This window comes from Heptranchias perlo, chromosome 9 (genome assembly GCF_035084215.1).
Source record: "Heptranchias perlo isolate sHepPer1 chromosome 9, sHepPer1.hap1, whole genome shotgun sequence".
In the NCBI taxonomy this organism is placed as follows: Eukaryota; Metazoa; Chordata; class Chondrichthyes; order Hexanchiformes; family Hexanchidae; genus Heptranchias; species Heptranchias perlo.
The window spans coordinates 59,728,014-59,754,309 of record NC_090333.1 but is presented as its reverse complement, the minus strand read 5'-3'; the positions used below and the strand labels follow the sequence as shown (position 1 = coordinate 59,754,309).

The 26,296-nt window shown below is 39.9% G+C and overlaps 1 protein-coding gene across 3 annotated transcripts in view; it reads left to right on the top strand.

Moving 5' to 3' along the window:
- Nucleotides 1–26,296, top strand: part of cdc14ab (cell division cycle 14Ab) — a 128,487-nt gene that overhangs the window by 2,022 nt on the left and 100,169 nt on the right. For all 3 annotated transcript variants that reach the window (XM_067990587.1, XM_067990585.1, XM_067990586.1), the window contains exon 4: nucleotides 8,003–8,095. In XM_067990587.1, coding sequence (XP_067846688.1) covers nucleotides 8,003–8,095 — 93 coding nt within the window. The remainder of the gene's footprint in view (nucleotides 1–8,002; nucleotides 8,096–26,296) is intronic.

Sequence of the window (26,296 nt, the reverse complement as noted above, 5' to 3'; positions counted from 1 at the left end):
TGTGCTGGCTCTAGTTGCTCTAAGCTATTCTATTTGGTCCCTGCTGCATCTCTTTGCTCCATACTCAGATCCTGCTATATATCCAGTCATAGTCTTGGATTTACCTTGGCATTTGTGACTCTTCACTCAGACCTGGCTTGCATTTGCTTTGCATTTCCAACCACACTTAAGATCTAGTCGAGTGTCAGACCAGATCAGCCCATCTCTCCTGATGTCTTTGTCAAAGGCTCTTGAATTATGCTCCAGCTCTGTTCACCACAGACTCCATTTGCTGGACTCTACTTTCACTCAGCCCCACACACTGCTGGGCTTCACACTGATGAAGGATATTGATAAGTGTTACAGTGACTTTAAGAAAAGTAATTGCAATATGTGCCACTGAAATAAATGTGGAGACTGACTGAAGTGACAGTAGACAACGGTGTTTATAATCTTCAATATTAGGTAGCCAAAAGGCCCAGGAAAAAATGGTTATTTCAAAAGGAAAGTAACTTGGCAAATTCAAAACCATATATCAGAATTCTGTTGGAGCCAAAAAGGCAAAGTAATGGTGATCATCTAAAAGTGTACATTATAAATGTGATTCCCAAAGTACTCTGAAGATTTAATAGACAATGGGAAAGTTGTTTGTGGCATAGAGAGATACAACCACAGTAGAAGACAAAAATCAGAATGGTAAGCAAGCAGTGAGATCGTAGCAGAAAGAGAAACAAATTTGAAAAAAAATCCCTGAGCAATGCCCCAGGAAATCAAATTAAAGACTGTTATGAGCTGAAAGCGAGCCACTTTGTGCGCTTGTATCTTTACAAATTCTCGCTGTTGAAAGAATACCAGTGTTCTCCTGTCACTGACTCAGATCTGAATGTCTCCGGTTTACTGTTAATGTAATTATCTGGATCATCTATTGGCCTCCTTAAGCAATGTAGTCACTGAATCATTTACACTTTAAGTGCTGTGTAAAAAAAAAGTTCTGTTGTGTCTTTGGCACAAATCAATTTAAAATGAAAATAGGGCAGTTCTGTGAAATGGCATAAATGAATGTTCACTGACTCACTGAAAGAGCAGAGGAGGTAGGAAAGAATGATGCCATGGGTGCATTGTTCAGATATACAGTTTGGTTTGTTTTATGTTCACATTTTTTATATTTAATACATTAACTTGACTTGTCACAATTTACAGTTTAGCAGAGTGGTTAGTTGTGATATTAAAATAGCAAGATATTTTTGATTTGACAGGATTACAAAAACTTCTTGGCTGGTTGGACAAAGGATCGGGATTAGTCTTGTGATTCAAATGACACTCTTTTGGATTGCCTTTCTGTGTACAGAATACTTCATGCCATGTAGTTTTGGGGCAAAGAGCAAGAGCATACTTGGCATAAACATTTTAATTTGCTGTAGCAAAATTCTGAATCAGTTTAAAATTAAAGATAAGTTACTATGTTAAAATGTTAATGCATTGCTATTTGTGAAGGCTTACAAAATGTGTTTGTACTGCAGTTAATGTTTGACTTGCAAGCTGAAAAGTATTTTCCTCAACTTTTAAAAAATAATGAGTTCATAACTCTGGTAGAAAATCAGAAGTGTAATCTGTTGTGGGGGAAGTGGGTTGTGCTTATGTTTGTTTAGCTTAAAGTTGCTATGGTGATGCATCTGTAGTGGGATTCTGTTGATCCTGCTTTGGTCAATATACCAAATTTTCAAAAAAGAACTAGCTTTAACAAAACTGGTTGTTAACCAAAACACAGTAACAATGTTAATTATCACTGCATAGTAAAGCGCAGGTGAATTACATCGACTTTCCCAGAAGACTAAAAACATAGTTACTGCATGTGACTTAATTCAGACTTTTGTGCTTCAGTTATGAGTGTCATGTGCAGTACATGTCTGCAATGAGCATCAGCAGGCATTTGAACATGTCATAGTTTGTGACCTTTCAACAAGAATTGTAATGTGGCATTCTAAGTAATGGGGTGGGGGAAGGAAGAAGGTTGGTGCTGGGTATTAAGCATGAGAGAACTTATGAAGAATTGCTGAGATGATCAACTTTTTGAAGCCATCTAATTTCTAAAAGTTCCTAGTTTAGTCTTGTCTTTTATCACTTTACCTTGTCCAGAGCAGGATAGTCTGAACTTTTCCTCTTCCTGGACCAGTTATTTATTGTGGGAGCCTGTGGTCCATGTATAAAAAGTTATGTCCTAATATTTGGAACCTGCTTGAGATGGCCCAGGGTCTCTTGCTTTTTTTTAAAAAAAGTCCTTTTTGATGTCTTGGCACTTTTTCACCCCCGCCTGTTCTCCCAGTTCTCGGCAACACTGTTGTACTCTTCTTTCCTCACTTCAAAATGGTACTTAACATACATACATACATACATACATCGACCGACCTTCAGGCACTTAGCTTTAGTGCCTTTGCTGCATCTGATACAATTTTATTCCTGTCTGTTGTTGCACTGAGTAATTTGACTGTCTGTGGATCTGTGAGCATTAGACGATTACCCTGCATCTGTCAGCATCCTACCGTTACAAATGGTCTAGTGGACCTCCCATGTCATTGCTTATGGTGATTGGGGAGCTAGATGGCAGTTTGAGATGTGGCCAGACGTAGTGCAATGAATGTGCAGCGATTAGTGTTTGGGTTCTTTGTTTTTCTGATTGGCCAACCAAGTTTTTTTCATGTGTGCTACTGACTCACTTAAAATGTAACGTGATGCGTCCAAGATGGAAAATATTACCAGAGTGTCTTCAATGGTGTTACTCAGGTTAGAGAATAAAGTTTTATAAAAGTTAGCATTATACCATGAAAAGCAGCATATTAGATTTCCTATGGTTGCTCACGGATGAATAAATTATTTTGCTTTCTGTAATTGTTCACTTTTTTTGTCCATTCCCCCTTCTGTATCTGTTCCACTCTTTTTATGGCTCTCAACACGTTCTTTACATATGTAGTCAATTTCTTAAAAATTTCTACAGGGTATGTGGAAAGATTCCAGTTAACGTGTACTAAGGTAGGAGTGAAGACAGGGTGTTCATGAGTTAATGTAATGTATGCATGTAAGAGAAAAAAAGAGATCTAACTTGTATTTATGTAGTGTCTTTCACAACCTCAGGACATCCCTAAGCGTTTTACAGCCAATTAAGTATTTTGAAGTGTAGGAAATGCAGCAGCCAATTTGCACACAGCAGGGTCCCACAAACCCTTTTAAGAATATTAGCAACAACCTTCATTTTGTTCGGCATGTTTTAGTGGTATTTTTATAAAGTAGTTGTTTAACAATATAAATTGTTCAGCTGGCCCCATGCTAGTTGACGTTGTAAATGATCCCCATCTCAAGTGCTTCTTTCCCCCCCCCCCTCCCCCTCCCACCCCAGCCCACCCTTTTCAAAACTGCTGTCATCACCACCTCCTCAAAAACCTCACCCTTGCATTCCATCTCCACCCTCCCTTCCCTTTTTGAAGTCCTTGAATGTGTTGTCACCTTCCAAATCTGTGTCCATCTTTCACGCAATTCCATGTTTGGGTGCCTCCAATCAGGTTTGGGACCCTGCCCCGACATTGAAATGGCCATAATCAGCAATACAAATAACAAACTCTGTGACTGGTGAATTTTCCCTCTACCTCTCTGCAGCCTTTGACACTGTTGACCACACCAGTTTCCTCCAATGTCTTTCCTATGTTGGCCATATCAGTGGGACTGCCCTTGCTTGGTTCCACTCTTAATTATCTGATCATAACCAAAGCATTTCCAGCAATGGCTTTTCTTCCTGCCTATGCACCTTTACCTCCTGAGATCGCCTAAGGATCAATCCTTGGTTTCCCTCCTCCCCCTCATCTACAGGGTGTCCTTTGGTGACTTCATTTGTAGACAAGTAATCAGCTTCCACGTGTATGCTGATGACACCCAACTCTACCTTTTTGCCACTTCACTCGACCCACTGTCTGTCAGACTGCTTGTCCAACATCCAGTCGTGGATGAACTAAAATTTCCTCCAGTTGGGCTCCCACCACAAATTCTGTAATCTTGCTACTGATTCCCTCCCCAAACATTGTCCCAGGTTGAATCAGACTGTTCGCAACCCTGATGTCCTATTCAAATTTGAGCTGAGTTTCCGACCCCACATCTCCCCATCACAAAGACTGCCTACTTCTAACTCCAGTGTTCTCCCATCCACCACGCTCCATAAATTTCAGCTTGTGCAAAACTCTGTTGCCTGTATCTTATCTCATTCCCAAGTCCAGCTCACCCATCACCCCTGTCCATGCTGACCTACATAGATTCCAGGTCCTCCAATTTAAAATTCTCATCATCGTGTTTAAACCTCTTCTTGGTCTTGCTCCTCTCTATCTCCTGCAGTCTCTTGCAGCTTTGCAACCCCCACCCTTGGATCTCTGTTCCTTTTGGCTCTCAGCTCTTGTACATCTCTCCCTCCCCATGCCCCACTATTGGCGGCTATTCTTTCTAATCTAGGTCACACGCTCTGGAATTCTCTCCCTAAACTGTTGAGACTCTCCACCTCCATTTCCTCCTTTTGTAAGGCCCTCCGTAAAACCTACCTCTTTGACCAGGAAGCACAAAGTAGTGTCATAAAATCGTTACAGCACAGAAGGAGGCCATTCGGCTCATCGAGCCTGTGCTGGCTCTTTGCAAGAGCAATCCAGTTAGTCTCATTCCCCTGCTCTTTCCCCGTAGCCCTGCAAATTTTTTCCTTCAAGTATTTATCCAATTCCTTTTTGAAAGCCACGATGGAATCTGCTTCCACCACCCTTTCAGGCAGCGCACTCCATCATAACTATTCGCTGCGTAACAGAGGTTTTCCTCATGTTGCCTTTGGTTCTTTTGCCAATCAACTTAAATCTGTGTCCTCTGCTTCTCAACCTTTTCTGCTCTAAGGAGAACAACCCCAGCTTCTCCAGTCTATCCACATAACTGAAGTCCCGCATCCCTGGAACCATTCTAGTAAATCTTTTTCGCACCCTTGCTAAGGCCTTCACATCCTTCTTAAAGTGTGGTGACCAGAATTGGACACAGTACTCCAGCTGAGGCTGAACCAGTATTTTATAAAGGTTCAACATAATTTCCTTGCTTTTGTACTCTGCCTCTATTTATAAAGCCCAGGATCCCGTATACTTTTTAACCGCTTTCTCAATCTGTCCTGTCACCTTCAAAGATTTGTGTACATCCTACAGCAGTTGGATGCAGCCAGTTCCACTGCTTATTGCTTCTCTCCGTATCACAATTGCTGTGGTTTAAGGAACACTTTTTTTTTCTTTGCCTTGTCTAAACCATTTAAATCTGAGTGAGAAAAATATCAAGTTTTGAACTATGCACACTAGTTTGTTTACATTCAAGTTGCTAAGCCACATTGCTGATAAATGATTCTACAACTCCTTTGATTGTATACAGGAATGGGAGGGCTCAAATTGGGTTGGCAGAGGTCATGTTTTCTTGCCAATGTCCATTCATAGTACTGTAATTGATAAAGTTCTCCTGTGCTGCTGGTGTTCAGGTGGGAGAGAAAAGGTGATGTTTTTATGGCTTTTTCTTTGCAATCATGTCCTTTTTATGGTGGCTAATGATAGCCAAGCTTGTGATGCTTCAGTTCCTGTTTGAAGGTGTTGCGTCATTTTTCCCTTTCTTGGTATCACGGATAGCCCTGGTAGATTTTCTCTCCTTGCTTATCATAAATTGTGTTGCCCCTTGCAAGGGAAAGCCTGGTCAAGGCGATTAGTGCTCATTTGGCCTTTTGATGCCAAATTTAAAAAAAAAATCAGTCTTCTCCTTTTCTCCTGAATTTGAGACTTATACTTCATATGTTTCCATTGTGTTGGCAACCCTTTTGTGCGATGGCAAAGTAGTCATTTATGCATGACATTTGGCAAGGAGCAGCAAAAGCCTCTTTGGTCACGGGAGGCATCAGACTTACTGCACATATGTACTTACTTGCGTAGTTCACTGGATGGTGATTTTGACTGGCAAACCTGTCAGATTGTGTTTTTTAACACTCACACTTAGCAGGAACCAAGAATGAACTGTTAAACTGTGGATGAACTATGGGTGGTTTTCTTCCTCTTTAGGGAACCAGCCTTCACCGTAATCAACGTATAGTATTTCTAATGCCAGGACTTCAGTGTTAGGGCTTTCTGATTTTGCAAGCTCACTTGGTGGCAGACTCCAGCATTTTGTTTTAGATAGCTAATTCCATCTATTCAGATTGTGGCCATAAATTAGTCAATTCATTAATTTCAAGGTGACGACAGTTTTGTGCTGTGGACTCACATCCACACAAAAGCAGGATTGAGGTGGTTGCAAGCTGACTTTGTAAATAGATGTGAAGATCTCATCACGTCATTTGCTGGATCTGAATTCGGGGTCCTTGGAGGTGTACTAACCTCCCACACAGGGTGCTGCTTGTGTAGTATGAAAAGTATTTCAACAGCTGCAATAATTGCAAAACAAATTCATAAGACTTTCATTTTAGCCCTTTTCTGAGTGATTACTGGTGAGTTAATAGGGCAGTGTGTAGTAAACTGGGGAGTCACAAATAATAACTGCTTTTGTCTAGAGTGGTCAAGAATATTGTATTGTGCTAGTTGCTTCTAATGTTTGCTATGGGTTGGCTGGGGGGGGGAGGGGAAGAGGGGAAGATGAGTAGGAAAAGATGCAGTTGCTGCTTGAGCAGGCAGATTTGCAAATTGAAGGTTCAAACTATTCATACCTTGTGTTCTGTAGCATTAAAATTGCTTAAAACTGGAATATTTGACTGCTTGCAACCAGTGAAAACCAGGCAGGAATCTAAATGCTGGAGTGAGAAATTGCTGACTGCATTTTTGGAATAGTTTAGAGATTGCCATAAATTACCACTATCGCACATCGTAAGAGATGAAGAAACCAGTGTAGTCTGGCTGTTTACGAGGTCATATGTTTAAAATCCAGAATGAGAAAATATAATTATGGGCACTGATTTTCCCAGGGACTTGCTCCATTGTAATGGTGCATTTATGTTATGGGGACCCTTGACTGGCGCAAAAGGAAGAAAAATTGTGGAGTCAGTGACTTACGCCATTAATTATGCCACTCCATATTTACCTGGGACTTTTGCGCTGCTCTGCTGTTACTCTTACCAAAAATTGTTAGAAGGTAGTAATAGCTCCGCCCCCATTAAAATCAATGGCGATCACGTTTTTCCTGCATTTAAGCCAGTTTCAACGCTGCTTTCACTTAGTCTTAAAAAGAATGGCGTTGGTGACCTGCACGTGGCATGATTTATATGTGCAAGTATTCGATTAGGATTATGTGCAAACACAAGTGCTGCATTTCATACAATTTAAAAATATGTCTTTTAGGGACATGGCTGACTGTAGGATGAATTAAGATCTTGGGATAATAAAATAAAAACCTTTGTGATTAAAGGATCATGTATGTGGTCCTTGGTGTCCTTCACCGAAGTCAGCCCTTTGTATCTTTTAATATGGCCCTTCGTTGGTGCCCAGTGGTATTAATCATGACTTTTAGCTCCATTTTATGTAAAGGTTATGTTGCTCTCTTTCTTCATGACTGAGATAAGATAGTGAAGCAAACACATGATTTACCCGTTGTATCTCATGCTGGACAATTGCTAAAGTCGGAGATCCTTCTAATAATCATGCAGCTGCGCATCTGTGGTTTTAAATGACAAAGTGGTTATATCAGTTAAAAGATGTAGGTTCTCTCCAGGAAGGTTAATTTGATCCTGCAGAAGACAAATGTATCATGCCTTTCCAGGCCTAACTCAAGAGGCCTGTGATGTATTAACATATTCTATGGTGAATCTTCAGAACATTGTTTTCTAATGCCAATGAATAACCATTAAATCTCACCGTAGAGTAATGTATCAGGAATTGTCTATAGAGTAACGGAAAGTCACAATGGCCAAGTTTAAGGTTTTGTACCAATAATTTACTGTAAAGATGTTTTTGTAATACTATCTGGATTGTTTTAACATATTAACACTTTTTCCCCTTAGTCGTTTACTTTGTCAAGAAAGAAGATTGTCCACTACACCAGCTTTGATCAACGAAAACGAGCTAATGCAGCATTCCTAATTGGTGCCTATTCAGTAAGTGCTGCTTTTATTTGTACTTGTACTTGTACTTTTAGTATCTTTGCTTTTGAAGGAGTGACTGATTCATTATGAATGCCTTGCCAGGTGGGGTTTTCAACACAAAACCAGTACCCAGCCTAAAAAGTCTCATTAAATGTTGAAAGCTCCAATGCACCTTTTTCGTGTTCTCTAACTCTTCATCCATTGCTTCACTCTACCTCTAATTTTGTTCAACTCTAGCTCTCTGCTTTTCCAACTCTGGTCTATTGTACATTTACTCCCCCTTCCCAAACCACCATTAGTGGCACCCTTCGGCCACCACATCTTTTGCACTCAATTCTGTGGCTAAACCTCCTTGCCATTCTACCCCTCTCCTACCTTAAACACATCCTCAAAATTGTATTTCTTTGCAGCTTTATTCACCTTCCCTAACTTCTCTAGTTACAGCTTGGTGTCCAGTGTTACCCCTTTAATGTGCTTTGGGATGTTCTAATATATGAAAGACACTAAAAATGTACAGTGATGGTTACTGCTTTTGAAGGCGATGACGTGTACTGCAGTATAGTTCTGTGAGCAGCACTATTACAACAACAACCACTTGTAGTTTTATAGCACTTTTTTAACGTAGTAAAACATCACAAGACACTTGACAGGAGTGTTATCAAACAAAGTTTCACACTGAGCCAAGTAAAGAGATATTAGGACACCTGACCACAAGCTTGGTCGAAGAGGTAGGTTTTAAGGAATATCTTAATTAGGGGGGAGAGCGAGAGGTAGCGGGGTGGAGAGGTTTGGGGAAGGAATTCCAGAACTTAAAACACTGTTAGTCTCCTCCTGTGCTTAGTGGAACGTGAGGCAACCCATTTCTTCCACTGCTATCAGTCCAGAACAAGATATTTGACTATCTGAATGTCATCAGGGCTTTTGCTTCTACCATGCTTGATATTACTGCTTCTTTGCTGCCCTCCAGTTTGTACAAAAATGCTATTCAATACTACACAGTGAGGATGTCTTTTTCTAGAATAATTAAGAGCTTACTAGCAGAGCAGTTGAGGATCAGTTAGCCTTTTTTCAAAATCTGTTTTGTTGCAGTTTTGTATTTCACTTTTTGCTATTCAACTTTTTACTTTCAAAATGTCAGCTTTAAGTTTCGCAGCTTTCATTTCAAATGGTTTTTGATTGTTAGCAATACTTCCTGCACTTGCAAATTTAATATTAATTGCCCATGTTGTTCCACAAATTAGCATCTTACACTCTTTTTAATCCAGATGCCTTCAAAGCAGTTTATTTGCACTGAATAACCCTGTACATCTCTGTGCTTTGCTTACCTGAAGTTAAAAGTCTTGGGATCAAAATCTGCTATGTTGGCTCCTCATTCTTTCCCTGAGGCATCTAGCAGTACATATTCTGTTGTTTTTGCTAATGGTAAACCTACTTTTTAGCAAAAATGGAAATTGCCCTCAGCAGCAGCAAAGTTAAATATATGTTGCTGCCACTGAACTGATTTTCTCTTCCAGTAACTGTTGCCACTGATGTGATTTGCTAATGTGGCAAATAGTGTTTTGATTTAAACAAACAAAACCAAGTATCACCTGTTTACTGGAGTCCTGTCTTGCTGAAGGCAAACTACAGATTGTAACAATTATTGATGTTGGCTAGGGAGCAGTGTTTAGAGATGAAATCATCTGTCTAACATCTAATGATAGCAGAAAATATACAGTGGAGGATTGTGGTATACAATCCCTCTTCTCCCTCCCTCAATGTCTGCATTGAACTGCTGGCTGTCAGATATTTATGGGTGACAAAACTAAGTCCTCAGTAGCTCAGTGTTACTGGTAGATACATAATTTAATTAGTGAATTGTGTGTCTGGTGGTGAGATTGAGACTTCTGACGGTGAGTCTGCATGCGTACAAGTCATAATTCTGGTGGTTTTTTAATCTATATGTATCTGAGTGGTTTATAGATGAAATTAAAAATACTGTACATACTAGTAATGCACAGCAGGTTGATCCGCATCTGAAATATCAATAACCTGACCTTGCTAGGCACTTAACATTTTCTGTTTTGTTCTTCATCACCATTATTAAATAGCATAGGTAAGAATTGTTATCTGAATTGCTAACTGTGACTAAATATTTTCACATTTGAATTTGAAGGACACTGATTTGATTACATGGTCTGTAAGCTTCAGGCAGGTGATTCCCTTGAATGCTTTAATGTAGAGTGGTATTCAAATCCTCAGATGAGAATGACCCCTCTCCTCATAGATTTTACAAAGTGGAAGGATTTGTTTTGATGGCAACTTTAAAAGATTTGATTTCTTGCATGGCTGTTATGACTCTGTCTCTGCCAGCTTTGATCCCTGTTTTTGGGAGGTGGTCAGTCTCCTTGGTGCTGGGTGTCTCTGGTCCATGTTTTTCAGTCTGCTTTGGTTTGACTGTTGTAATTTGAGATTTCAAATCTTGTTGATCCAAAGTAGTATCACAGGACTGTTGCCAAATTCAGAAAGATGGGGGGGGGGGAAATAGTTATGAGCATTTGCGCAGATCTCTCTTGATGAACTTGAAAACTAACTATAGAATGAGAAAAGGCAATTTAATCATTTGAACTGCTGCTGAGGGCAATTTCCATTTTTGATTTAAAAAGTAGGTTTATCATTGGCAAAAGCAACAGTAAATCTAATGCTAGCTGCCTCAGGGGAAGAATGTTCTCCACTCTTTTCAGGCATCATATTGCCAGAGGCCCATCATATTGTCCAATGATCAGTTCCTCTTAATAATTCAGAGTTGAATTACTGTAAAATTATCCAGATTTATTAAATAAAATTCCAGGTTTTTAACAGTACTCACTGTTATAAGCACTTTGTTAGCTATCAAACAAAGGGTTCAGGTGCAGTGCTGCTTCATAACTTGCCTATCGACTCCCATTTCTTGACTGCAGATTTGTTTTCCTATCCGCAGTATCTGCCAGCCACTTTTTTTGCCCCAGACAGACAAAAACTATTGAGCCCCCACAGCCTTTAGAAAGGCAATTAAAATAGGTGCAGGACTCCTTCCTCAAGCATTACGTCCATATGCCTACAATGGAAGAGCCATTGCTAGATCTAGTTATGAGCAATGAAATAGATCAGTTAGATGCGTTAAATGTGAGTGAATACCTTGGAATAATGACCATAATATGATGAGGCTTAAGATCCAAATAGAAGGAGAAAGTTAGTACAAAAAGGCACCAAACTTGCATAGGGCAGATTGTAGGAAAGAGGGGTGAATTAGAAAGAGAAATTGACACAGGACTATCAATCAACAATAAGATTTTTAAGAGACTGCAGAATAAATATACAATTTTAAAAAAGGAGACTCCTTCAAGATTTATGATGCAGTGGATAAGTAGAAGTTAGAAACAAACTAAAATTGAAGGGAGCATATGGGGCTTATAAGTGTGAAAATAAGGGTCGAGAGGGAAAAAGAAAGCAAGGAAGGAGTATGAGGCATCTCAAACTTTTTTTAAAAAAAAATTCTTCTAAAATATCAGGTCTTTTTTTTAATAAAGAAAGAGCATTGTTAAATGTGAGGTGGGATCCCTGAAAGATGATGGTGAGCTAGAGGATAAACAGATATTGGTGGCGATACTTAAGTACTTTGCCTCATACTTTACAAAAGAGAACAATATTGGAGAGGAGGTAAATCCTGAATCTTGTAATAAAAGGAAAGTTAGTTAAGTAAAGGAGCACAAAATGCTGGGACCTTACTAAATACACCCAAGGATCCTGAGGGAACTGGAGGAAGACAGACCCTGGAAATCAGATTTGAAGCTTCTATTGAGATTGGATGTGTGCTGAAGGACTGGAGAGTAGTGAATGTAATGCCCAATTTTTAAAAGGAAGACTGGGCTAACCCAGGTAATTACAATTTACATTTAACATCTGTGGTAGAGAAAATATTGGAATTTTAAAAAAATGAAATTACTAAATATCTAAATGAAGCAAACATGGATTTCAGAAAATATTGTGCTTGACAAGCTGATAGTTCTTTGATTGTGGAGGAAATGCAAGGTGCCATGGAGGATATTTTTGGAGAAAATCGACGGGTATGGAATTAGAGGGAGGGTAGCAAATGTGATTTAAAAACTGGTAAGTAGGGAAGAAAAAGTCTGGGTTAAGGGCAGTTTCTGAGTGGTTGGTAGTGGGTAGCTGGGTCCCATAGGTCTACATCAACTATTTGGATATAGGGCTAGAGGGAGTGCTGTACAAATTTGTAAATGATCCTAAAATAATAAATAATCCTGAGGACCAAAGGAAGATTGAAGGGATGACTGGGTGAAGAGTGGCAGATGGAATTCACTGTCAGTAAATGTGAGTTGGTTCTCCATGTTATTTGGTACACGATTGGAAAATCTTTTCTTTCCCCACCCACAATTGTTCAGACCATTTCCTTTTTCTGGTAAATCAGCCAGAATAAATCTTTGACTCCACCCTTACTCTTTCATCTATTAATCTTTGCTAGCATTTGTGCTCATGGAACTCCTATATTAGCAAAGCTTTAATACCTTTTTTGTGCCAAATTGTTGTTTTTCATTCAAAGTTTGAACTCTATAATAAAGTTCAAGTCAATATGCCTCTGCTAGTATCATTCTCACATGCATCAGAAGGTTATGGATTTAAGTTCCAATCCAGGACTTGAGCACATAATCTAGGCTGACCTTTCGGTGCAGCACTGTGGGTGTGCTATGTCCCTGGAGATGTAGTCTGTTAAACTGAAGCCGTAGTTGTCTGGTCAGGTGGATGTAAACATTCTGATGGCACTAAGAGGAAAAAGGAATTCTCCTGCTGTCTTGGTCAGCATCTCTTCCTCAATTGTTGCCATCACAAAAAAAATAGAATGACTATTTCCTGTATGTGAGATCTTGCTGTGAGAGAAATTAATTGTTAATGAAGCACTTTGTGTCCATAGGACATAAGGTGCTATATAAATCCAAATTCATCATGTGGCTCATGAGCAAACTGACTTGGAAGGTACTAGGTAAAGTTGAAAATTTTCTTTTTAATTTTCAAAAAATTTTAAAATTTGATTAGCAGATTTGACTTTTTTTTAAAAAAAGCATGGTTTTACAACTAATACAATTACTGCAGGAATACAACATCCTCCACAAGGCAAGTAAATCAATCCAATTTAACCTTTTGAATACTAGCAGCTCCACAGGGATTTTCTTTTACCTGCTCTGACCACGGTATTTAAAAAAAAATATATTTCAGCTGAAAAGTCACCAAATAACCCTAGTTGTTTGTCAGGAGTAGCATGACCTGTATTCTATTCTTAGCTGGAGCTGACATCTTGAATCTCAGTCTTTGATTAGAACCTGCAACCAATTAAATGACTGGGTTAAACTTTTAAAAATCTGTCAATGCAAAGGTTGACACTCCATATACCTGCACTATTTTGATGGTCTAGGAGAAGGGTGCCACACATGAGTTTTCTCATCGCTAGTCAGTGCTTCAAGGATCTAGTTATTCAGTTACATGTGACTTTAAGCTACTTACACTGGTAATTATTTTCTCTTCAGTGCTGTAGGTTGCAAGTGTGGCACTCTCCCAACTGCCTTGAATGTTGCAAGATACATGTCTGGCTTTGTGGTTTTCTGAAGTTATTAAATTGATACTTAACATTATTTAGAAACCTGAGTTACTCCAATTGTAACTTCTAGAAATTACTTGTGAACCTTTTTAGTTTCTGCTCTATTTCAGGTGTGCAAAGGAAGTGCCCATGATGGAATGTACTTCCAATTAGTGTGGACTAAATATGCTGTAGTAGATTTAAAGAAAAAAGCAGCTTGTCTTTTGTGCCTTCATCCTTTTTCTATAAATTCCTGTTTTCATGCTAGAAAGCAACTGTTTTACTAATGAGCTGTGTGGTTGAGCGTTAAAAGTTCAGCAACCTTTCTAAAACTAAACCAAGAAGAATAGTAAATAAGAAATTTCAACAAATCTTTGCTTACATCCTGCCTCAGATATACTGGCAAAAATGAATTTGGCATTTTGAACACTTTTGTCTATAACATCTGCAGTGCAAAACAAAGAGCTTTTCATAAACCACAATAGCATGATAGAGTAAAAATCTTTTTGTAACTGTAAACCACAGTGCACAAATAATAAAATAAATATAAAATGTTTTTTGGAGTATCAACATGCCACTATGTTACAGGCTGAAAAAGTACAATGTATTGATTTTATTTATCAAATTTGGATGATCTAATTGCTTTAGTGGTTAGCTGAATGACTTCCTCTGCTCCTGAAATAACATCTGCAATTAAAGCCAGTTCGCAGAATGCCCTAATGGCTGACATTTTTTTCCATTTACAGCATGACAATGGATTGGAAACTTAGAGCTCATTCAAGTATATTAGGATTCTGAAAAATTCAACATAAACTCTGAACCAACTAGAATTAGTTGTGTTCATTGTACATGCACTTGAGGGGGATAACTTAAATCCTGGAATAAAACCAGAGTACTAAGAATATGCTCCATTGATGAACTATTGAACAGAATAGAGGATTTGTTAGCCCCCTGAGATTGTTTAGGCTAAAACTATGGATGGATTAACTAATCTGCAGGAAACACATTAAAGCCTGTCCTTGTTAAATCTATGTCTCAACTAGTGATATGCACCTTTGTGAAGAAAGTGACTTTGGATGCACAGTATTTTTGTTTATTAGGATGATGAATCACCAGGAAAAATGAACTTGCTGAATACATAGGACCTTTCAGCCCCTCGGGCATTCAATTAGATCATGGCTGATCTGCACCTGAACTCCATTTACCTTGCCGTTGCTCCATATCCTTTGATACCCTTAACTAACAATAATCTATGTATCTCAGTCTTGAAAGCTCTAATTGTCCTAGCAGCCACAGCCTTTTTGAGGGAGGAAATTCTAGATTTCTACTACCCTTTTGTGTTTTAAAAAGTGCCACCTAAATGGCCTAGCTCTAATTTTAAGATTATTTCCCCTTGTTCTGGATTTCCCCACTAGAGAAAATAGTTTCTCTATCTACCCTATCAAATCCTTTTGATGTTTTAAAACACCTGGATCAGATCACCCCTTTTTATACTTCAGGGACTACAAGTCAAGTTTATGCAATCTATCCTAATTGCTGGTATCATTTTGGTGAATCTGCGCTGCACCCCTCCAAGGCCAATATATCCTTCCTGAGGGGCGGTGCCCAAAACTGAATGCAGTACTCCAGATGCGGTCTGACCAATGCTTTATTCAAGAATAACCCCCTTCCCTTTTTATTTTAGCCCCCTTGAGATAAAGGTCAACATTCCATTAGCCTTTTTGATTGTATTTTGTACCTGGCTACTAGCTTTTAATGATTTGTGTACTTGAACTCCCAAATCTCTTTGCTCCTCCAGTTCCTAGTTTCTCACCATTTAGAAAGTAGTCTGATTTTATCTTTCTTGGGTCACTTTGAGTCATACTTACCCACATTGAACTCCATTTGCCATAGTTTTACCCACTCACTTAATCGGTTTATGTCCCTTTGCAACTTCCTGCTCCCATCTGCACTACTCACTGTCCCTCCTAACTTAGTGTCATCTGCAAACTTGGATATATAAATCTCCCTTCATCCAAGTTACTAATAAATAACATAAGTTGAATCTCCAAAACAGATCCATAGGGAACACCACATATATCATGATTTGATTGAGGTGTACAAATTATGAGGGGCCTAGATAGAGTGGACAGGAAGGACATATTTCCCTTAGCAGAGGGGTCAATAACCAGGGGGCATAGATTTAAAGTGATTGGTAGAAGGATTAGAGCGGAAATTAGGAAAAAAAATTTCACCCAGAGGGTGGTGACTGTTTGGAACTCGTTGCCTGAGAGGGTGGTAGAGTGATGTGCACCTGAAGAGCCGTGACCTGCAGGGCTATGGATCAAATGCGGGAAAGTGGGATTAGGCTTGTTTCTCAGCTGGCGCGGACACGAATGGCCTCCTTCTGTGCCGTAAATTTTCTATGATTCTATGAATTAGAGTGCGTACCCTTTAACTCCACTCTCTGTCTTGTGTCTTGGTCCTAAATGTATTCACTTAAACCTTTTAAGTCCTGAAAATATGAATATTTTGCTCCTTGACTTTAAATAAAGTAAATACATTTTTCAAAAAGCAAATTCCTCCTCCGTTTCAATTCTGTACAGTAGGCTGTAATTGTGGTGCTGCTGTTGAAATCCTCAAATAGATCTCTGACATTTGGGAGGAAAGAATTATGGTCAGGATGTTCATATTCCAGGAAATTGTAAAAGTCCTCCTTAAATGGAGTATACTTCCCGGGTCTTGGTGTGATGCTACATTTATAACTGAGTGCTGAGTCATGACTTCCAGGACTTAAAGGTTCCAGTGGATACATTTGGGACCGAGGCACAAATAAATATAGAATCTGACTGAAGAGGAATTGATTAATGACACATTGAAACACCCTCAAGAAATCTCATTTAAAAACTTAGGTTTTCTCACACAGCTGAACTTGAGACATAGTGGAATATCCACTTTATTCCACTAATTTTTGAAGGTCATGTCCTCAGGATGTGTTAGTGTGCAAGATTGTGCAGGATAACATCCTGATGTTATGAAAGGTGCTATATAAACGCAAGTCCTTTCTGTTAAATCTTTCATCTTAGTAGAAAAAGGTGCAGGACATCCTTTAATGGCGTTGACCTAGGTAGGAAGAGGCAGAAAGAGATCTGAGTGATAGACTCAAAATTAGCCCTTTCCAGTCATTGCAGAGCAGCAATTAGCAAAGCAAACAGAATGTTGAGTTTTATTGCCAAAACAAGAGTACAAGTCTGAAGCTATATAGCACTCTGGCCAGGCCTGATCTTAAATACTATTTTCTGGTCACTGATGCGTAACGGCAACATCTAAGCCCTGGAAGCATACAGAGGCTGATGCCTAGTGTCAAGTCTAAATTATGAGGAAAAGTTAGAAAAACTTTGTACTTTCTATACCTTTATAAAGATCCCTTCTCGTTCATCTCTTTTCAAGGAAAGTAGTCAATGTGAAATTTAAAAAAAAAACTCTTTCAAGTTAAACTACAACTGCAGGACCTAGTACAAACTGGTAAAAGACAAGTTCAGGACTGAAATCAGGAAGAATTTCTTTCCACAGTGGTTAATACTGGGAATGGTCTTCCAGGTTGGGTAGTGGAAGCAAAAACTAGAGTAATTCAAAAAGCCGTTGGATGGTGTGACTGGAAAGGAGAATTCATCTTTCTATAGAAGGATGGGCTGAATGGCCTCTCATCTATGCTTATATTTGTGATTTTAAATTAGCTGCCATATGAGAGTCATAACAGCAATGGCTCCTTTTTATAGGGAAGTGTGCATAATGGAGAAATGACTGAAAGTGGGCCAAAAAGTCAAAAGTCATTTATTGGATGATGTGGTATTGCACATTGGAGCACAATGAGCAGCACTATTGAGTGCTAGGATGGAAATTTGATTTCCTGTACTCTGCTCATTTTCAGTTCCCAGCTGTGCAGCTGCATCACTTCATTGAGTAAAAGCTAAGTTTGTTTCTAATGGGAGAGATAAATTGAATGCAGGATTGTGCAGCCAACCAGTACTATTGCTGGTGGCCCAAGAGCTCTTCACGCATTCAAAGACAGGAGGTTGTGTGGTTTGAAGGGAAAGAGGGCAAGTGCTTCAAACTACCCCGCCCCCATAGCCTTTTTAGTAAATTTGATGCACATATTTTTCAAAGGTTTAAGAATCTGAGTGAACATTTTAAAAATCAATAAATAAGCAAATAATGTAATGGCCCCTAGCTTAAAATCAAACTGGATGAGATAGTGTAATCTCAGTGTGTTGAAATTTAATTATTGGGAAAGTGTCATCATTGTTTGTTTATCAAGGAGTTATGATTTGTTCTGTTTTGATCTGGTATTGTAAGGCTTGGTGGACCAAATTACCTTTTCTCATTCCTTTATATTTTTGTATGTATATTGCTGCATTAAGGTAAATAGTACTGTTTCAGAGCTGCGACCATCGTTTGCAAGCAATGCTGGTTGTTTCTTTTTGTGTGCTGAAAAGTTTCCTGTGCAGGAAATATGTAATTATTTGGCTGACGTGCTTTTTCCATGCACTTTCCTTCTGGGCTTGATTTATATTCTGCAGCTACCATTTGACATTCAGATTTTAGTCTTCTACTGAATAGATTCTGAGTATGCTAGCACCAGAATCTCATTGACCGACTGTAATACAACCTACTGCAGCGACACTTAATATTGCAGCTATGAATAATGTATTCGCAGAAGGCGAGAAATAAAGCTAGTAGTCTTTGAAAAGACATTGTTCACCTGCTATTTTATGTGCATTTCCATAGCCATTAGTGTTTTTCCTTTGAGTGTGGAGGGGGAAAGAAATTACTGAATTTCTAGTACTTGATTATATTTAAGTCTGTAGATGTTTTTTTTTTGGTGAATTGCATTTTGTAATGTGTCGTGTAATGAGCCTTTTGTCTGTCCTTACCAGCTGTTGGCATATGATGTAAACTGATTGTCTATAACTTAAATAAACTTAACTATGCATTTGAAAAGGTGGGGAGGAAATCAGAATTGTTCCATTTTATGCAACTAAGATGTTTCTTCTGTACAGTTTCCTCTGATTTGCTTATCTTTTGCAATGTGCAGTACAATCGCCTTATGCAAAATTTAAAAAAATTATTGTTCTGTCTGCTCTAGTAGTAGGAAATGGGCATGTTCTCGCTGGAAAAGAGAAGGTTGAGAGGTGATGTGATTGTTGCTTTTGAGATTCTAAAGGGAGCAGATAATGTAGACCACAACAAGCTATTTTACCTTGTCCAGAACAGCAGAATCTGACTACAAGGCCTGCACTTGAAGGAGGGGTAAATTCAAAACTAATCTGTGGAAACATTTTAGTGAGCGAGTGGCCAATCTATGGAACAGACTCCCTAGGGAGATGGTGGAAGCAGTTAGTATTGATTCATTCAAATGCAAATTAGATAGATTTCTTACAGAAAATATCATTTTGGGATCAGTATGAGTAATTTTGAGACATGACATGGTAATTGTAGCATGCTTGGGTGGAAAAAGGTAACTTTGGATCTATGCTTCCCAAAGCTTTTCCTGGGGTTTTCCTAGTGTCATTTCTGGTTCTGCTGTAGACTAATTGGAGATTGATTGCTGTAATAAGTCAACAACTCCATTATCATTTGTATTGTGTGACTACCAGGATGGTAGAAGGTGAACCAGATGAACAGTGGTCTTTTTTCATCTAGCAAATCCTATGTTCCTAGGAAATACTTTGGCCCCAGTCACATTTGTCTCCCTCTTCTCAGCCAGCCCCTCTTTCCTCCACCCCCTTCACAAGTTCCCAATTTCAGCCATCCTATAGAGACATATGCTGAGCCCTCCTTTCACTTGTTTGAGAATTTCCTACAATTTTCTAAAAAGTCAATATCATGAAGAATTTCCAACCAACACATATACTTTCTAAGGGAACAATACAAACACATCTGTCTCACAAATGGAATCTTTAATTCGGAGATTATTGCCATTGTCTTTTGTGCTTTACATCTATTTCCCCAAATATAATTAATGGATTCTCTAAGAAAGTTAATATAAATGCTCTGTTGCTATGTGGACTTGAAATCATCTTTATTTCTATTGCCTCAAATTCACATTTAAAGTTGTGCAAAACAAATTCTGATTGAATTTCATTTTACATTTCACATTCATTTCTACATGATGTGATGGAATAATTCCATTTAAATTCCACAAGCAGACCGTTTCCTGTCACATTTAGGAATTTGTTTGACCATTTTCGCACAGTTATAATGACATGGCGCATTTACTTTGCAAGTTTTGCATCAGTGCAGTGCCATTTTGACTTTTCACTGACACTAAACTTGCACTGTAAGTGTGGTGTCAAGGCCTGATGTGACTGGAGCAAAGAGCTTTGAAACCCCCTGGCAGAGGGTAGTCTTACTTAACGAGTAATCATGATGTGGCGATGCCGGTGATGGACTGGAGTTGACAATTGTAAACAATTTTACAACGCCAAGTTATAGTCCAGCAATTTTATTTTAAATTCACAAGCTTTCGGAGGCTACCTCCTTCCACATCGTTCACCTGAGGAAGGAGGTAGCCTCCGAAAGCTTGTGAATTTAAAATAAAATTGCTGGACTATAACTTGGTGTTGTAAAATTGTTTACAATTAACGAGTAATGACAGTGCATTGTCAAACTTGGTTTACAACTCGGGGAGGTCTGTTGGACCTCCTGGGTACTTCTAAATTTGTTACCTCAATGTTATTTGAACATTTAGAAATCTAACTGTTGGAAGAAAGCTCCAAGCATGCATGTATTTGGTTTCTCACACAGCTCTTTGGAACAGGACAGTTACGCTTCAGCCAAGTAAGAGTGAAGCAGTGTAAACAGGGTTCTTTCTGTTTGTCTTGAAACTGAACTGCAGCTACTGATCTCAACTTGTACTGTAGTGTGAACTTATGTTGTTTACTTTGTGATGTGCAGTCGAGTTTGCTTTTAGTTAATACCAAAAGATTAAGACAGTATTGAAATCATTGGCTATTCAATACTTGCTATCCTTTACTACATTTAAAAAAAATGTCATCCTACAGTATAATTGTGTACAAATTCTCCCCAAACCTTTTTCTTATGGGCAGTGTTTAATTTATCCTTGGATCTGTGACTGAAACCTGTTGTTCCTTAGTCAGTAATTAGTCCATGCTAATCTTTTCCTCTGTGTTCTTTCAGTTCACAGGGTATTTCAAAAGTGTTTATTTCTGATTTTGGTTTAAGTCTCTAACAATATTGTCTTCATGGTGCAGGGAGTGGCATAACTCCATGCACTGAACTTTCAACTAGTGCATAGTAACCTGAGTATTGTTTTTTGTTACACTGGATATGAGTTCATGAATGCCACAGCCCCACCATCGCATAAGTGGCATTTCACATGGTTTTGTCCCCAGCTGAGAGTTAACTATTCACCTTTCAAGAGTTCTGGCTCTGAGTCATATCTATTTTTGATTCAGATCTATTTCTTCACTTTCTTGGTCTTTCGGTGCTCTCCCTTGTTTCAGAGTTAAAAACTTGGTTTTTCAGAAACTTAGATTGAATTTCTATTTCTTCATTGCCTAGTTTCTTAATTATCATGAAGCAAGGGTTCTTTGAGAGAGACATTTACACCTGCCAGGTCCATGGCCTATCCTTATATCTTGATGACCAGTTTTGGTGTGTTTACCACCTGTTGCTTTGCTCATGTTATGATCCATTACAGTACTGAACAAGGTTGGTGATGAGTATACAATAATGACTTTGAACCGTTGACATTTTTCTATCAATCCTCATGAATCGATCATTTCCTTGTATTTGTTTTTGCAATCTCCATAAGTCTCTAGAGAGTTCAATTACCTCACTTACTGCACTTTTAAGGGGGCAAGTTTTGGTGCATAGGAGCATTACAAATTCAAGTCTGCCATACATGCCATTTTGAGTTCAGTGGTGTTGGTTGCTTCGATAAATAGATCCCACCTCCTTTACGTGTTGGAGTAAACTCACTGTCCAATATCTACTTGTATTGAATAGTGGTCCTCACTTGTGATATGAACCAAATATTCTGTCTTTCACACATGACCCCAATCTTTTCAAAGGTGGACTCACAAAACCTCTGGTAAGACAAGGCCAAATACAAATGGTTAAGCTGCTGTATTTCGCAATTATGATTGGCCTCATTTTATTCAATCAATACAACTTGTCTTTTGTATAATATGAACACACTATGCTTCCCCCACACCAGTGGGACGTCTTCCTTCACCTTAAACAAAACAACTTATAATTACCTTTCCTGCATTCTCTTTCCGACCATGGCTTGGCTCTAGGAAAATAGTAACAGGCCATTTAGCCCCTCGAGCCTGCTCCGCCATTCAATGAGATCATGGCTGATCGGTGATCTAACTCCATATACCCACCGTAGCCCCATATCCCTTAATAGATTTTCGTTAACAAAAAGTTATCAATCTCATTTAAAATTAACAATTGAGCTAGTATCAACTGCTGTTTGCGGAAGAGAGTTCCAAACTTTTACCACCCTTTTGCGTGTAGAAATGTTTCCTAACCTCACTCCTGAAAGTCCTTGCTCTTAGTTTTTAGGCTATGTGCCCTAGTCCTCGACTACCCAACCATCGGAAATAGGGTAGATAGTTTCTCTCTCTATCCGTTCCCCTTAATATCTTGAAACCGTCGATCAAATCACCCCTTAATCTTCAAAATTCCAGGGAATCTCTCCTTGAAATTTGACCCTTGGAATCTAGGTCTCATTCTAGTAAATCTACGCTGCACTCCCTCCAAGGCCAATATATCCTTCATAAGGTGCGGTGCCATGCCCAGAACTGAAAACAGTACTCCAGGTGTTGTCAAACCAGGACTTTGTACAGCTGTAGCATAACTTCTACCCCCCCTCTTGTATTCTAGTCCTCTAGATATAAAGGTCAGCATTCCATTAGCTTTTATGATTATTTTCTGTACCTATGCATGACATTCTATGTACATGGACCCCAAGTCTCTTTGGATCTCCGCTGTTTCGAGCTTTTCACCATTTAGAAAGTACTCTGATCTAGCCTTTTTAGGTCCAAAGTGGATGATCTCACACTTGCCTACATTGAAATCCAATTGCCACAGTTCTGCCCATTCACTTAATCTATTAATATCTCTCTCTAATTTTATGCTTCCATCAACACTGCTTACAATGCTGCCTATCTTTGTGCCATCGGCAAACTTGGTTATGTGGCTCTTTATCCCGTCAACTAAATCTTTAATAAATACAGTGAATAGCTGAGCCCCCGATACAGATCCCTGTGGGATACCACTAGTCACATCCTGCTGATTTGAGTACATGCTCATTATCCCTACTCTCTGTCTCCTGCCGCTCAGCCAATTTCCTAACCAGGTCAATAATTTGCCCTTCATTCCATGAGCTTCAACTTTAGTTAACAGCCACTTATGGGAGACTTTATCGAATGCCTTCTGGAGGTCCATATAAATAGCATCCATAGACATTCCCCTGTCCACTACTTTCATCGCCTCTTCAAAAAATTCAATTAGTTTCGTTAGGCATGACCTACTCTTTACAAATCCACGCTGGCGCTGTCTGATCAGCTGAAAATTTTCAAGGTGTTATGTCATTGTATCCTTAATTATAGACTCTAGTATTTTCCCAACAGATATTAGGCTAACTGGTCTATAATTCTCTGGTTTTCCCCCTCTCACCTTTCTTAAATAGTGGAGTGATATGTACAGTTTTCTAATCTAAAGGAACGGTTCCTGAATCGAGAGAGCTTTGGAAGATTATAGTTAGGGCTTCTGCAATATTCTCACCTACCTCCTTTTAAAACCCTGGGATGGAAACAATCTGGTCCTGAGGATTTGTCACTCTTTTTAGTACCATTATTTTTTTCTTCACTTTTAATTTGCTTATGTTAATTATGGTGTGTCACTGTCCCTGATTCAAAATTGGTTTCCTTGGGGTGTCCAGCATGCTATCTTCCTGTACTGTAAATACTGACGCAAAGTAATTGTTTAACATCCGCCGTTTCCTTATTTTCATTTGCAACATCACCATTGTCAGTTTTTAAGGGGCCCATGTTGCTCTTGACCACCCTCTTTTTTTTTTCCCCTAATATAATGGTAAAAATTTTTTGTGTTGATTTTGATATCCCTTGCAAGTTTCTTTTCATACTCCTTTTTTGTAGCTCATACTGTCTGTCTTGTCACCCTTTGCTGTTCTTTGTATCTCTCTCAGTTGCCAGGATCTTTGCTTTTTGTGTTGCATTTTTGTATGCCGTTTCTTTTAGTTTTATGTTGTCCCTTACCTCTTTTGTCCATGGCTGGATTTTTTTTGGCAAGTGGAACTCTTGCCCCTTAGGGGTATAAACTGGTTCTGTATCACGTTAAATTCTTTTTTGAACACTGCCCACTGATCATTTGTTGTTTTACCCATTAACAGATTTGCCCAGTTTACTGTGGACAGTCTCTGGCTCATCCCTTTGAAGTTGGCCTTACCTAAATTTAGAATCTTAGTAGGTGATTCGGGTTTCTCCCTTTTAAACACACCATTGAACTCTAACTTATTATGATTGATGTATGGACTTGCACAACACCAGGTTAGAGTCCAACAGTTTTATTTTAAATCACAAGCTTTTGGAGCTTACCTCCTTCGTCAGCCTCAAATTGACGATGGACTTCCCTGTGGTTGCAACTGTGGTACCTGGGGAGGCTTGGTTGATGTTGGTGGTGATGCCGAGTTTCTCAAGCTTCCTGCTCGCGGTCTCGCGGCGGACACAGAGGAATTCATCAGGAGAATGAGGCTCCGGGAATTCTTCCACAAATCCCAAGATTTCAGCAGCGAACCCAATGAAACAATCAACGATCCGGAACAGCAGACAGAGGGATCCGCGGTACAGCAACCGAAGAAGAAAGAGTCAAATTGGACTCCTCCGGAGGGTCGCTGCCCTAAACTCGACATGTATGCTCAAGCTGTCAGGCGATGCGTCAACGCCAGATTCATCAGCCGCACTCACAAGACAGTCCAGAATGTCACCCGAGCACAACGCAACGCCATCGACGCTCTCAAGACCAACCGCAACATCGTCATCAAACCAGCGGACAAAGGAGGAGCCATCGTCATACAGAACAGAACGGACTATTGCAAAGAAGCATACCGACAACTGGACAACCAGGAACACGACAGACGGTTACCCGCAGATCCGACCAAAGAACACACCCACTAGCTCAACAAACTGATCAAGACCTTCGATCCAGACCTTCAAAGCGTCCTACGTGCTCTCATCCCACGTACTTCCCGCGTGGGAGACTTCTACTGCCTCCCAAAGATACACAAAGCCAACACACCCGGACGTCCTATCGTATCAGGCAACGGAACACTGTGAGAACCTCTCTGGATACGTCGAGGGCATCCTGAAACCCATTGTACAGGGAACCCCCAGCTTCTGTCGCGACACTATAGACTTCCTACAAAAACTCAGCACCCATGGACCATTTGAACCAGGAACACTTCTCACCACTCGGCACTCTACACCAGTATCCCCCACGATGTCGTCATCGCTGCGACAGCCTCAGTACTCAACACCAACAACACCCAATCTCCAGACGCCATCCTACAACTCATCTACTTCATCCTGGATCACAATGTCTTCACCTTCGACAACCTGTTCTTTACCCAAACACACGGAACAGCCATGGGGACCAAATTCGCACCCCAATACGCCAACATTTTCATGCACAAGTTCGAGCACGACTTCTTCACTGCACAGGACCTCCAACCAACGCTATACACCAGATACATCGACAACATTTTCTTCCTATGGACCCATGGCGAAGAATCACTGAAGAGACTACACGATAACATCAACAAGTTCCATCCCATCATCAAACTCACCGTGGACTACTCCTCAGAATCGGTTTCTTTCTTGGACACACGAATTTCCATCAAAGACGGGCACCTCAGCACCTCACTCTACCGCAAGCCCACGGACAACCTCACGATGCTCCACTTTTCCAGCTTCCACCCTAACCACGTCAAAGAGGCCATCCCCTATGGACAGGCCCTGCGAATACACAGGATCTACTCAGACGAGGAGGAACGCGATGGACACCTACAGACGCTGAAAGACGCCCTCGTAAGAACGGGATATGATGCTCGACTCGTCAATCGACAGTTCCGACTGGCCACAGCGAAAAATCGCATAGACCTCCTCGGAAGACAAACATGGGACACAACCAACAGAGTACCCTTCGTCGTCCAGTACTTCCCTGGAGCGGAGAAACTACGCCATGTTCTTCGCAGCCTTCGACATGTCATCGATGACGACGAACACCTCGCTAAGGCTATCCCCACGCCTCCACTACTCGCCTTCAAACAGCCACCCAACCTCAATCAGACCATCGTTCGCAGCAAATTACCCAGGTTTCAGGAGAACAGCGTCAACGACACCACACAACCCTGCCACAGCAAACTGCAAGCCATGCCAAATCGTCGACATAGATACCACCATCACACGAGAGGACACCAACCACCAGGTACATGGTTCATACTCCTGTGACTCGGCCAACGTTGTCTACCTCATACGTTGCAGGAAAGCATGGTACATCGGCGAGACCATGCA